The sequence below is a fragment of the Cynocephalus volans genome, chromosome 1 (genome assembly GCF_027409185.1).
Source record: "Cynocephalus volans isolate mCynVol1 chromosome 1, mCynVol1.pri, whole genome shotgun sequence".
NCBI classification, from domain to species: domain Eukaryota; kingdom Metazoa; phylum Chordata; class Mammalia; order Dermoptera; family Cynocephalidae; genus Cynocephalus; species Cynocephalus volans.
In genome coordinates this window covers 56,178,561-56,190,109 of record NC_084460.1, presented here as the reverse complement: position 1 = coordinate 56,190,109, position 11,549 = coordinate 56,178,561, and the positions used below count along the sequence as shown (strand labels likewise).

General features: G+C 60.7%; 1 protein-coding gene across 1 annotated transcript; it reads left to right on the top strand.

Annotated features, from left to right (window-relative positions):
• The first annotated feature begins 399 nt into the window (after positions 1 to 399).
• GATA5 (GATA binding protein 5) lies at positions 400 to 11,030 on the top strand. Its single transcript, XM_063079255.1, has 6 exons — positions 400 to 940; positions 2,314 to 2,489; positions 9,361 to 9,486; positions 9,930 to 10,017; positions 10,399 to 10,523; positions 10,875 to 11,030. The coding sequence occupies exons 1-6, from the start codon at positions 400 to 402 to the stop codon at positions 11,028 to 11,030; spliced, it is 1,212 nt and encodes a 403-aa protein (XP_062935325.1).
• Positions 11,031 to 11,549: the final 519 nt, after the last annotated feature.

Here is an 11,549-nt window from a genome sequence, read left to right as displayed (position 1 = left end):
CCGGTGAGTGCTCAGCCCTGCCTGCAGCCATGCGCCCCTCCCACCGTGGAGGGGCCCGGGCTCCCGAGACCCTGCGCCCTGCGGACATGCCAGGCCCTGTCCTTCCCAGCCCCTACCGAGCCCATCCCGGGGACTTCCGAAGCCAGGACAGTGGAGGTCGGTCGGCTCGGCGCTGCGGCTGCACCGGTCATGCAGCGCTTGCCGCTGCGGCGCCCCGCCGGTTCCTCTCCCGAGGGTCCTGGGACACGCCCCGGGAATGGCCCCAGCTGGAGAGCGGGGAGCACGGCCGGAGCGGCGGCACCTGCCTGGCACGAGCGCGGGCTCTGGCGGAGGGCGCACAGATGCCGTGACCTCGACGCCCGTCCCTCTTCCCTGCAGGTCAAGACTGTGCCTAGGAAGATGTACCAGAGCTTGGCGCTGGCCCCGAGCCCCGGCCAGGCCGCCTACGCCGACTCGGGCGCCTTCCTGCACGCGGCTGCCGCGGGCTCCCCGATGTTCGTGCCGCCGGCGCGCGTGCCCCCCATGCTGCCCTACCTGCCGGCGTGCGAGCCGGGCCCGCAGACCCCCGCGCTCGCCACGCACCCGAGCTGGGCGCAGGCGGCCGCCGCGGACTCGGCCTTCGGCGCTGGCAGCCCGCACCCGCCCGCGGCACAGCCGCCTGGGGCCACCGCCTTCCCCTTCGCGCACAGCCCCCCGGGGCCTGGCAGCGGTGGCAGCGCGGGAGGCCGGGACGGCGGCACCTACCAGGGCGCGCTGCTGGCTCGCGAGCAGTACCCGGCCCCGCTCGGGCGGCCCGTGGGCGCCTCGTACCCCACCGCCTACCCCGCCTACGTGAGTCCCGACGTGGCCCCGTCCTGGACCGCCGGACCCTTCGATGGCAGCGTCCTGCACGGTCTACAGGGCCGCCCGAACGGCCTCCCAGGTCGCCGGGCCACCTTCGGTGAGTCCTGGGGTCACAGATGGCGGCTCCACTGACTCGGGCCCCGGGTGCTGGTGCAACCCGGCTGTAAACCCGCACCCTGCGAACTGCTCCCCTCCCCCTAGTCCCACCCCCGTGCCCAGACCCCTCCAGTAAGAGCCTTCAAGGCCAGGCCGGACACCAGCAGCGGGCCGGCCCAGAACTCTGGGGACACGTAAACCTCGGCGAAATACAGCCTTTGCCACAACTTCACCCACCCCGCGATGAAAAACACCGTTTCCAGAATTCTTAACATGTTAGTGAGAAAGTACATATACTGTATTTCTGCTTTTCATTCATCCGAACCCAAAACAGTTTTGTTTGCTCCCGTTTGTAACCTAAATCTTAAACGTTGTTTTTTTGTTTCTATGGTTTTTTTTTTTTTTGAAAAGTTTTGGAAATAATTTTTATAAAGTTCAAAATACTGGTTTATTTAAGTCACCACAGTCATCTCTGTTCTAGAACGTTTACATATTCTAATTTGAGACCTGGTTTCAGTGCTCCGGGATATAAATTTGGATAATCGGATTCCAGGCCTGTAAAGCGCAGTTGCTCCACCCGGTTTCTTCGAAACCCAAAGGCCACGCCTCTGTGTTTGCCCCCGCAGGACCGGTCCCTCGGCGCAGGAAGCGGGGCCCAGCCGCAGCCGCAGGGACCCCTCGCCCGGCCGCCCGGGGCAGCCCCGCGCCTGGCGCCCACCCCAGGGCGGGCGATGATTGATCCCCGCCCCGCCCCCACCCGGCGCCCCGGCCGCCCGCGCGTCGCCGGCGCCTGGTCCGGCCTGGAGGGGCCAGGGCGACCTCCGCCCCCCAAGGGTGCGACGCCCGAGTGGGTGGCGACGCCGGGCTGTCCTGCCTTCCAAGGCAGCACAGTGGTTGCGACCACAACAAAGCTGACAATAAGGCCATCGTAGTACTTGTAGGATCTCCAAGTCGCCCACCGCCCTTCCCAGGAGACCCACTGTGCGGAGGAGGAGGCCTGCGGCGTTAGCCTGGCCCTGCCTGGGGCGAAGGCGCTTGCGCGGGGATAAGCCCCTTCACCCGCCTCCCTCTGCTGTGTAGACGCCCCCCGGCAAGTCAAATATGTGGACGCTAGTGCCGGACCCTGGTTCAGAGGGATTCAAACCCGGGTGTCCACCCTAAAGTTTGGTTTATTAACACTCCCCCTTTATAAAGGCAACTCTAACGAGTTTGACTGCTTATAAATTAAAAGCAAAATAAGATTAAGTAAATAAATTTTAAAATAAAAGAAAAATAAGGCTCAAAAAAGATGGCTGGCACAGGTAGTCCAGAGGAAGCCCTCAGGCTCCTGGGGAGGAGCAGAGGCTCGGGCCCACCAGCCGCCTGTCCCCACAGTGTCCGACTTCTTGGAGGAGTTCCCCGGAGAGGGTCGCGAGTGCGTCAACTGCGGGGCTCTGTCCACACCACTGTGGCGTCGTGATGGCACCGGCCACTATCTGTGCAACGCCTGCGGCCTCTACCACAAGATGAATGGCGTCAACCGGCCACTCGTGCGGCCCCAGAAGCGCCTGGTGAGTGTGGGCCGGCCTCAGGGGCTGGGGCATAGCGCTGGAGGGGACTGGTCCCCGAGCAAGTGAAGCTGGAGCCCCGGGGGGTGGAGGAACCTCTTGTGCAGGAGTGTGCAAGGAACAGCCCTGAATACCTTGCTCGGGCCAGGCTGGCTTAGCTCCTCTGGGACCAGGCAGTGGAGTACACAAGGACGGCCCTGGGAGCCCTGGGCTGCGGCGTGGCACTCGGTGGGAAAGAGACAAGGGACAGGCACTGGTCGTCATGCACTGCAGGGTCTCCCTGGGAAAGGACTGGCTGGGCAGTGAGCTTTGCCCCAGGATTGGGGCTGCGGCCTAGCCAAGTGTCAGATGCCTCAAGGTGACCCTGCCCAGGGATGGGGCTGGAGAGGACAGTGGCTGCTGGATAGATGCTTTGTTGGGGGGATATTGAAATTCTAAGTGAGGGGTCTTTGGGTCCACCATCGCCTGGGGTGGTGTGCTTTTTCTACTGTGCTTTAGAGACCGCTAGAAAGCCAGGGATACCGGTTTTCTGCCTCCTTGGAGAAAGCTCATTCTCACTTTTGGCTGCTCCTGGCCTGTGGCTGAGTGGGGAGTGGGGGGCTCAGGAGCCCAGACTCCTGCCCTAGAAGCTGCATGAGGGCTTAAAGACACTGTTCTGTACCGTTTCACAGGCAAACCTGTACTCATGAGTAACATTACAAATAAGTTTGGGGTGTCGATGTTGCTGCAAGTTGTCTAAAGTTAATGAGGCCACCGTGGCTCCCGCAGGTCTGAGGTCCGGGCAGTGGAATGTTCCTGGGGGGACATTCCAAGAGGAAGGCCAAGCCTTCCCTCGGTGGTGTTGTGGGCACATCAGGACCCACCAGCCAGCCTGGAGATCCCACCCTAGGTGGCAGGGTGCTGTTCTGCACTGCATGGATAGTGGCTGCTGCTCTGTGGGGCACTCAGCTCCAGGCCGTTGGTGGAAACTTGAGGCCCTGGGCTGTGGGGGGGCCTGGGCCGAACCGTCTGAAGTCCAGGGTGGCACAGGACAGGGCAGGTGGGAAGCAAGAGCTGCAGTTCAAGGGCGGCCACTGACATTCTTCCTCCAGGCTGGCCTTTGGGACTCTGTGGGTCCCAGCCTCCCTCTACCCACGTTGTGCCTGTAGGAAGAAGGGTACCCTCAGAGTCCACATCACTCTCTCAGCCTCTTCCCTCACCGGATCTGCCCGTATGATCGTGCCCCCAGATGTGTCGCCCCAGCCTGGTACCCAGGAGGCATTCACTGATGGTGAAACCAAGGTTAAGAGGGGGTAGGGAGCTCAGCCCAGGTCCTGCGGGACTGCAACCTGGCCCCCCACCCCCATGCAGCAGGCTGGCCTTCGTCTGTCTCTGTCCACTCTGCCCTGCACCAAGCCCTGAGCCAGGCGCCACCAAGACACAATGGTGAACAAGAGAAGGGGTCAGGAGAGAACCCGCCTGTATCCCCCAGAGACAAAGGTATGGGACCCCCTGTCCTCTCTTCCCACTCCACGGTAGAACATCCCTGACGTGGGGCCTCCCTCCAAACACTGAGGCATGGTACCTCATCCACCTTCACCACAGCCCAGGGCAGTAAGCCCTCAAGTGCAGACCCCGGATTAGGACCCTGAACTGTCTGCCTCGGGCGCCACATGACCCCCTCACTGTGCCCCCGCCCTGCCCCAGGTCTTCCAGCCCTGGCGGTGCCTGTTCCAGCTGGACCCCATGCCCCTGGGCTGTAGCATCCCGTGGACAGTCCCCAGCTCTTTGTACCTTGGTGTTCTCACCCAAGTAGTAAGGAGATGATTTTGGAGCTGTCCCACACCAAGTTGTAGAAATTCAGTTGGGCAGCTGGTGCAGGACTTGGACAGACCGCCTCTGAGGATGGGCTGAGGACAGGGGTGCTTGGCCTGTTGAGCCTCCACCTCTTGGTCTGGGGGACACGGGTACTCAGCTCTGGGGATGCCTCCTGGGTGAGGGACTCCTGTTTACCCAAGGCCACAGACTCCAGAGGGTAGGGAAGGTCTGGTCACCTCTGTGTCCAGGTCCATCCAGACCTGAGCATGGAACATGCCCAGGAAGCCTTTGCCAAGTGGGGCTGGGACAAGGGACTTTGCAAGGCCCCCTCTGCTCCCCATTTCTGCCTGAGAAGGACCCCAGGGTTTTTCTCTGCCTTCTTCCACCCCAGAACTCAGGGAGCTCAGTCCCACCATTTGCCTGGTGGCCAGTCCTACAGGGCCGTGCTCAGTGTGGAAACCCCAAGACTCAGAGCCAGGCCCACGTAACTCCCGGACATGGGGGGCTGGGTTTTTCTCCGAAGCTTCCTCCTTGAGTGTGGCCAGAACAATGCACCCAGAGGGGCCTCCGCAGGAAGAACTTGTCCTAATCCTCTTTTAAATTATTACAAACTTCTTAGAAGCATGTCAGCAACAATACAGGAAGGTGACCCAAAAAGCAGCCACCCTGCCATGCTCCCAGCAGGAGCACCCAGCTTCATACCCTGTGCTGAGCCCCCTGTGTGCATCCACCCCTTTGACCTGAGGGTCTGTCAGCGTGGGCGAGCAAGGTGCATCATTACAGTGGTCCCCAACCCACCCACCTCTTCGGCTCCCCCACAGCACCCCCTCTGCCTCACACACACCCCAAGCCCCCTCCCCAGGATCTGGCTTCCATGTACAGACATGAGCAGGGGCTCTCTGAGCCCCCACCCCCACCCCCCTGAACATAGGAGCCCAGACTGAAGCTGGAGCCCAGCAGCCAAGGTCAGGGTGGAAGGCAGGCCCGAGGCCGGCTCTGGCGCCAGCTCCCGGAAGTGGCTGGTGTCATGCGGGGCTGAGCGTCCTTTGCCACTGAGCAAACTTGGGCCCTAATGGGCTCGGGCTTCTGAGGCTCACACGAGTCAGAGTGCCCTCGCCAGCAGGGGACACGTGCACTTTATCAAACTAATTGTCCAGGCATCTCAAGCCACTTGCCCATCCCCAGGGCTCAGACTGCTCCGATGTCTTTGCATGGCGACATGGCGGCCTCCGGCTGCACACCCATCCAGTCTCGGTCTTGGTCTCGTGTAGGGGCTCCAGCCTCTGCGGGGGCCACTCTGGCCTGCAGCTTTCACTTCCCGGCCTCCCTGCCTGCACCGCTGGGACCTCCGCCCCTCGCCCCTCACCCCCACCCCCCATCACCCCCCCAACCCCCCACACACACCCCACCCCCACCCCCAGTCAGCATGGCTGCAGGAGGAGCAGCTTTGAAGTTCAACTGCTATTGAAAAGAACAGACAAAAACCGAAGCGGCCAGGAGAGGCCTAGCGGGTGGGGGCCCAAGAGCGGCCAGGCCTGGCTGCTTGTCCGACAGTGAGGAAGGACAGATGGAGGCTCGGAGTCCGTCAGGGTGTAGCGTCACTGGGGCCAGGGCGGTGCTGAGTGCATGTCTCCGAAGTGTTCAGCCACAGGAGGCAGCTCTGTCCACCCCACGTCCCGCCGCTTTCCTCTAGTCCCTTAGCATTTCTGAGCCTCAGTTTCCCATCTGCCTGGCAGCATCTGGCGAAAGTATAGGAAAAGGTGACAGAAGCATTTTGAACATTTTTTTCAGGTCGTTCTTTTTTTTCCCCATGTTCTTTATTTTATAGAAGTAAAACATGCTCGTTATAAAGAGATTCAAACGTGGCTTCTAGATTTTTCTCTCGTACTTGCAGGGGTACAGGGTGATGGGCATGCATGCTTCTGGGGTTTATTTTCTACACACAAGGGTACTTCAAAAAGTTCATGGAAAGATTTATATTATCTTTTGGTTTTGTTTTTGTTTTTTTTGGCGGCTGGCCAGTACAGGGATGGAAGCCTGGACTTCGTTCTTATCAGCACCATGCTCTAACCAACTGAGCTAACCAGCCAGCCACACATTATCTCTTAATTCTATTTTTCCATGAACTGTTTGAAGTACCCTCATGTAAGTGTTCTGCATGCATTCCACCCACTTTCGTTTCTCTCTGCAATCTGTATATCAAGGGTGCTCCTTGTCACCACTGCATGTAGCCTTGTCTCCGCCGATGCACGGGCAACTCTGGGGGATATTTGAGGTGTGCATGTATGTGTACACATGTGTGCGCTATGGAGCAATGGTTGGTCACAGCTGGTTTGGGGAGGGCTCCCCCTCAGTCTGAAGGGACAACAGGAGGTGGGGACCATGGTGGAGCCCATGGCGGGTGAGGTTGCCAATAAATACAGAGCACCCAGTTAAACGTGAATTTCAGAAAAACACGAACAATATTTTAGTGCTTACGTCCCAAATATTCACAGGACGTGCTTATACAAAATATTCATTGCTCATCTGAAGTTCATGTTCAGCTGGGCGTCCTGGGTTTTTTGTTGTTAAATCTGTCAGCCCTGGGGGAGGTGGCAAGGCCTCTCCCCGCTGTCAGGAAGGCAGAAGGATGGATGGTGACGCTCAGAGGATCCTAGCCTGGGATGGGTGGCAGGGCTGGGAGGAAACCCTGCCTTGCACTGGACAGCGGGCTCCAGGAGGGCAGAGAGTACCCACAGCCCCCAAGAAGTGGATAGACGGAAGGGAGGGTCTTTTGTCCCTATGCCCCAGGTGCCACTGATGGGTCTGGACCCTGACTGCCACAAGGAGGATGGGTTAGAGACCTGGCAGGGGCATCACTGTGGCCATGGTGAGAGGGGCTAGGCACCTGGGCCAGTCTCAAATCCTACCCAGTAAAAGCAGCTGCTTTCTAGATAAATCAGGATGTGGCCATGGGCTTTCCAGGGAGAGACACAGGCTGGGACCCTGGTTGACAGCTGGGCTGGTTCTCCTGCCGTAGAGGTGCCCCACTGTCCACCATGGCCAGAGACACCAGCTGTGTGAGCTCAAGTCCCACCCCCAATTGTCCCCAGGAAGACCACTAGAGACCCTTGAGTGGCTGGACGTCAGCCCAACACCACCATGGCATGGAGGCCATCGGCCAACAGTAGGGATGGCCACCCTCCCTGGGGTCCCCAGCCAGGCCAGGATCTGTGGCCCACAGGCCCCTCTTGCGCCTTCCCCACCTCCCCAGCCTGGCCCCTTCCCTTCCTTTTCACCCTTTGTCACAGAGCCAGGAGCCTAGGGCAGAGTCCTGGCTGGAGAACAGAGCCACCCCCAGATGAAATGGGGATGGGATTCCCAGAGCCTCTGTAGCTTGGAGCGGTGGGAAGGCGGGCTGTGGGGAGGGATGGGGGAGGAGAGCACGGGGGAGAGATTGGGGGTTAAGGGGCAGTCAGGCAGGGGGAAGGGCGGGAGGTGGTTCACATCAAGTTTTGGGGGAGTAGCTGGTGCTCAGGACTGCACAGGTCTCCCAGGCCATCCACAGGGGTGGGCCTGTGCCCCTGAGCACAGCCTGGGGGACGGGGTGACAGGAGGGAGTTGGCAAGGTGGGCTCAGGAAGGGATCCTAGAGATGACCGGCAGCTGGGAGACTGAGGCTGGCCTGAGTCTGCTCACCCCTCACCCAGAGCCATCTCACTTTGGGTCGTTCTCTGGCTGTCGCCTAAGCTGGAGAATGGGGTTTGGGGGAGGTGCACGGCTTTGAGCGTAGGGCCCTCATCCTCATGGGCTTTTGTCCCTGTGCCCCAGGCACTGCCCATGGGTCTGGACCTTCACTGCTGCAGGGAGGATGGGTTAGAGACCTGGCAGGGGCATCACTGTGGCCCTGGTGAGAGAGGCTGGGCACCTGGACCAGGTGGGGGCCATGCGATTGGAGGAAAGGGGGACAGGGTCAGGATTGGGCATTTGAGGGCAGGAGCAGGGGTGGGGAACAGAGCAGAACCCTCCAAGGACGATGCCTGGGTGCAGGGGGTGGGAGGTGCAGTGCCACCAGCAGGGCTATGCTGTGGGGAAGGGCTTCAATCGAGATCCCCTGGGCCAGAGCCCCCAGGCTGCACAAGACTCCATCCAAATGCCAAAATGTGAGTCAGGCAGGAGAGAGGTGGGCTGGGCTTCGGGACACTGAGCTCACAGCCAGAGGGCCCCAGTCAGGCCACCAGCAGCCAGCACAGAAGAGCCTCCCTGGAGCCTCCCAGGCCTTGTTGGGTCCAGATTCCCAGGCCCCACGCCAGATCCTTTGACCCAGGACCTGGAGACAGCACCGTCTGGGGCACCAGAACTCCCCACATTCAAGGAGTTTGGGATCACTGGTCAGAATTGGACCTGCAGTATGGGGGGATCCATCTCTCCTGGGAGCCATGGGAAGGAGATAGGGATGTCAGGGCCTCTGGAAGGTTCCGGGTAGGTCCAGTCTTGCTCCAACACGAGGCACGCTGCATAGCATGTGGGAGACTCAGGCAGGCAGGACCCAGTACCATTGGCCCGCCATCCAGTGGGCACTGGGGGCCAGGGACAGCTGCTGAGCTGAGCATGTGCTCTGAGTCCCAAAGCTTGGGAGGCAGGTGGCCAGAGGGACCAGCAGGCCCCTGAATGCTCTCCCTGTCCCTGGGGCCTGAGCTCCAGAGGGCCCTCATGGCCTCAGGGGGTTGCTGCACCATAGAAACATGGGGTGACAGCCCAGCATTGGCTAAAGGAGACGACACAGAAGAATGCCTGCTGCTTTTCTGCTCACAGCTCTTCATGGGCTCTTGCCCACAACCGGCCCGTAGCGGGTTCGTCGTCACCCCATTTTACTGATGAGAAAACCAAGGCCCAGAAAGGTGAAGTGACCTTTCCCAGGGCTTGAGGGCTGGTGAGTCACAGCTCCGGGGAATCAAGGACATTGTGTCCTGCCAGGCCGGTCCAGGGCAGACCTCATGACCTAAGTGCCACCAAATGCCCTCAGCCAGAGCCCTCCAGGGCCTGCGTCCTGCTGCAGCCTCCGGCTCTGGGCTCATACTAGTCCTCCATCCCCACAGTCCTCATCCCGCCGTGCCGGGCTGTGCTGCACCAACTGCCACACGACCAACACCACACTCTGGCGGCGGAACGCGGAGGGCGAGCCGGTGTGCAACGCCTGCGGCCTCTACATGAAGCTGCACGGGGTGAGTGCGGGCTGTCCAGGGGGCTGGGACAACCCAGGCAGGACAGCGATCTGCCCCCGGCTGAGTGTGTTGCATGCAGGTTACGCACATGTCCCCACTGCTGTGGCCCCACCCCAGCCCACGCTGTTACAATTATGCTCACGGAGTCTCGTGGCATGGCTGTGGGGGCGGACACTGGACACCGCCCTCTGTGCATACCAGTGCCCTCCTGGCCCCCAGCATCTCTGTGGGAGCCTGGGAAGGGAGTCCAGCCACAGCCCCACGGGCTCTTCCTCACCTCACCTGGGAGGACAGGGCCACACCCGGGGGAGGCAGCTGACCAAACACACGGTCAGCTCCAGGAGTGGCTGGTCCTGTGGAGCTGAGATAGGGGAAATGGCCATATGAGAAGCCCCAGAGGGAGCATGGATGAGGACAAGCCACCCCCCTTGCTACCCCTCCAGGTGCCGCGGCCTCTGGCAATGAAGAAGGAAAGTATCCAGACACGGAAACGAAAGCCTAAGAATGTCACCAAGACCAAGGGCTCCTCAGGTGTGCAGGGCCAGGACCCACCTGGTGCCAGGGGGGTACCCCGCTCCCCGGGCCACTCGGGTCAGCCCCAGCCCTTCCTGCAGGGTTGCTGTGGGTGTCTCCAGTTCCAGTGTTAGAGATGTACATAGGTGGCTCACACACAGTCCTCCTGAAGCACAGATACCCCCACTCTGCCCTGCAGTGGCTCTGGTGGGTGGAAAAGCAGGGTGGTGTGAGCTCACCCAGCAGTGGGACAGAAAACGGGTGGAGGAGGCCATACCCAGACCCTCCACATGCTCGCTGTGTGTCCGTGAGAAATCCCTGCACCTCTCTGGGCCAGGACAGGAGTGGAAAGTGTGGCCAGCTCTGGCACCTTCCATAAGTGCCCCACTTCCTTCCCAGGATCCACAGCAAATGCCACAGCCTCCCCCTCTGCTGTCTCCAACACCGAGAGCTCAGCAGTCACTTTGAAACCTGAGCCCAGTCTGGCGTCCCCAACATGCCCTGGGCCCAGCGTCACCTCCCAGGTAAGGGAAGTGGAGTCGGGGTGGGGTTCCCGGAGCTGGAGCCTGTGTACCTCTTCAGGGTGGTCTGACTCCTCGGCTGGGTCAGACCCACATCAGACCCCCACAGGCCTCTCCCTGGAACTTAGCTGGGCACATGGTCAGCCTTAGCTATCGACACGACGGCCCTTCCTAAGAGCCTGGCCAAGAGCCCTGCGTGCCTTGTCAAGTTCCACCCTCACAAGGGGTCCCCACCCCATTCCAGGGGTTTGAGGTTCCCCTCGGGGCAAATCACCCTGTCATGGGGGCTACCATACCCCAAGAGTGGCCGGCTTCTGTTCTCACATTCTCATGCGTCTCCTCTCCTCCCTGCAGGCTCCCAGCCAGGTAGATGACCCCCTGGCCCCCAGCCACTTGGAGTTCAAGTTCGAGCCCGAGGAGTTTGCCTTACCCTCCACGGCCCTAGGCCCCCAGGCTGGCCTCAGTGGGGCCCTGCGCCAGGAGGCCTGGTGCGCACTGGCCTTGGCCTAAGTCCCAGACAAGCCAGCATCAGAGGATCCACTTCGCGCCTGCTTTGCTCGAGCACGGAAGAGAGATCACCAGGCCCACCCACCAAAAAAGACTGAGTCTCCCTCACGCAGCATTGGGGAGGCCTTCTGGGCAGATGGCAGTCAGGTCCAGAGCAAGAGGAAGCCTGGTGGGAGAAGGGCTCGAGGCCCCCATCCCTGGACAGCAAAGGACTCCCCAGGGGCTGCATAAGGTTCTGAACCACACTACAGCTCTGCAGCTGCCACTGACCCAGGGCACCCACCGCCAACTTGAATTCTGTCGTCAACACTCACCGTCAACATGTTTACAGGTTGTAGCCACTGGGGAAAACCCCAACCTCCTGTTGTAAAACCAGGATTCCAAGTGAAACCCAGAGGCCCGCAGGCTACAGGAATGAGAGCAGCAGCCCGGGACTGCTTGAGGCCTCGGGGGTCTGTCCTTCATGTCCCACATTTGATGGATGGAGCCGTGGTACAGAAGATTTTCCCTTCCATGAGCACA

What these genes read in the sequence shown, in the direction of transcription:
- GATA5 (XM_063079255.1), top strand. Translation starts at nt 400, where the DNA reads ATGTACCAGAGCTTGGCGCTGGCCCCGAGCCCCGGCCAGGCCGCCTAC. An exon ending in CAAGACCAAGGGCTCCTCAG is followed by an intron (nt 10,018 to 10,398) that starts GTGTGCAGGGCC and finishes CTTCCTTCCCAG; the next exon opens with GATCCACAGCAAATGCCACA. An exon ending in GGCCCAGCGTCACCTCCCAG is followed by an intron (nt 10,524 to 10,874) that starts GTAAGGGAAGTG and finishes TCCTCCCTGCAG; the next exon opens with GCTCCCAGCCAGGTAGATGA.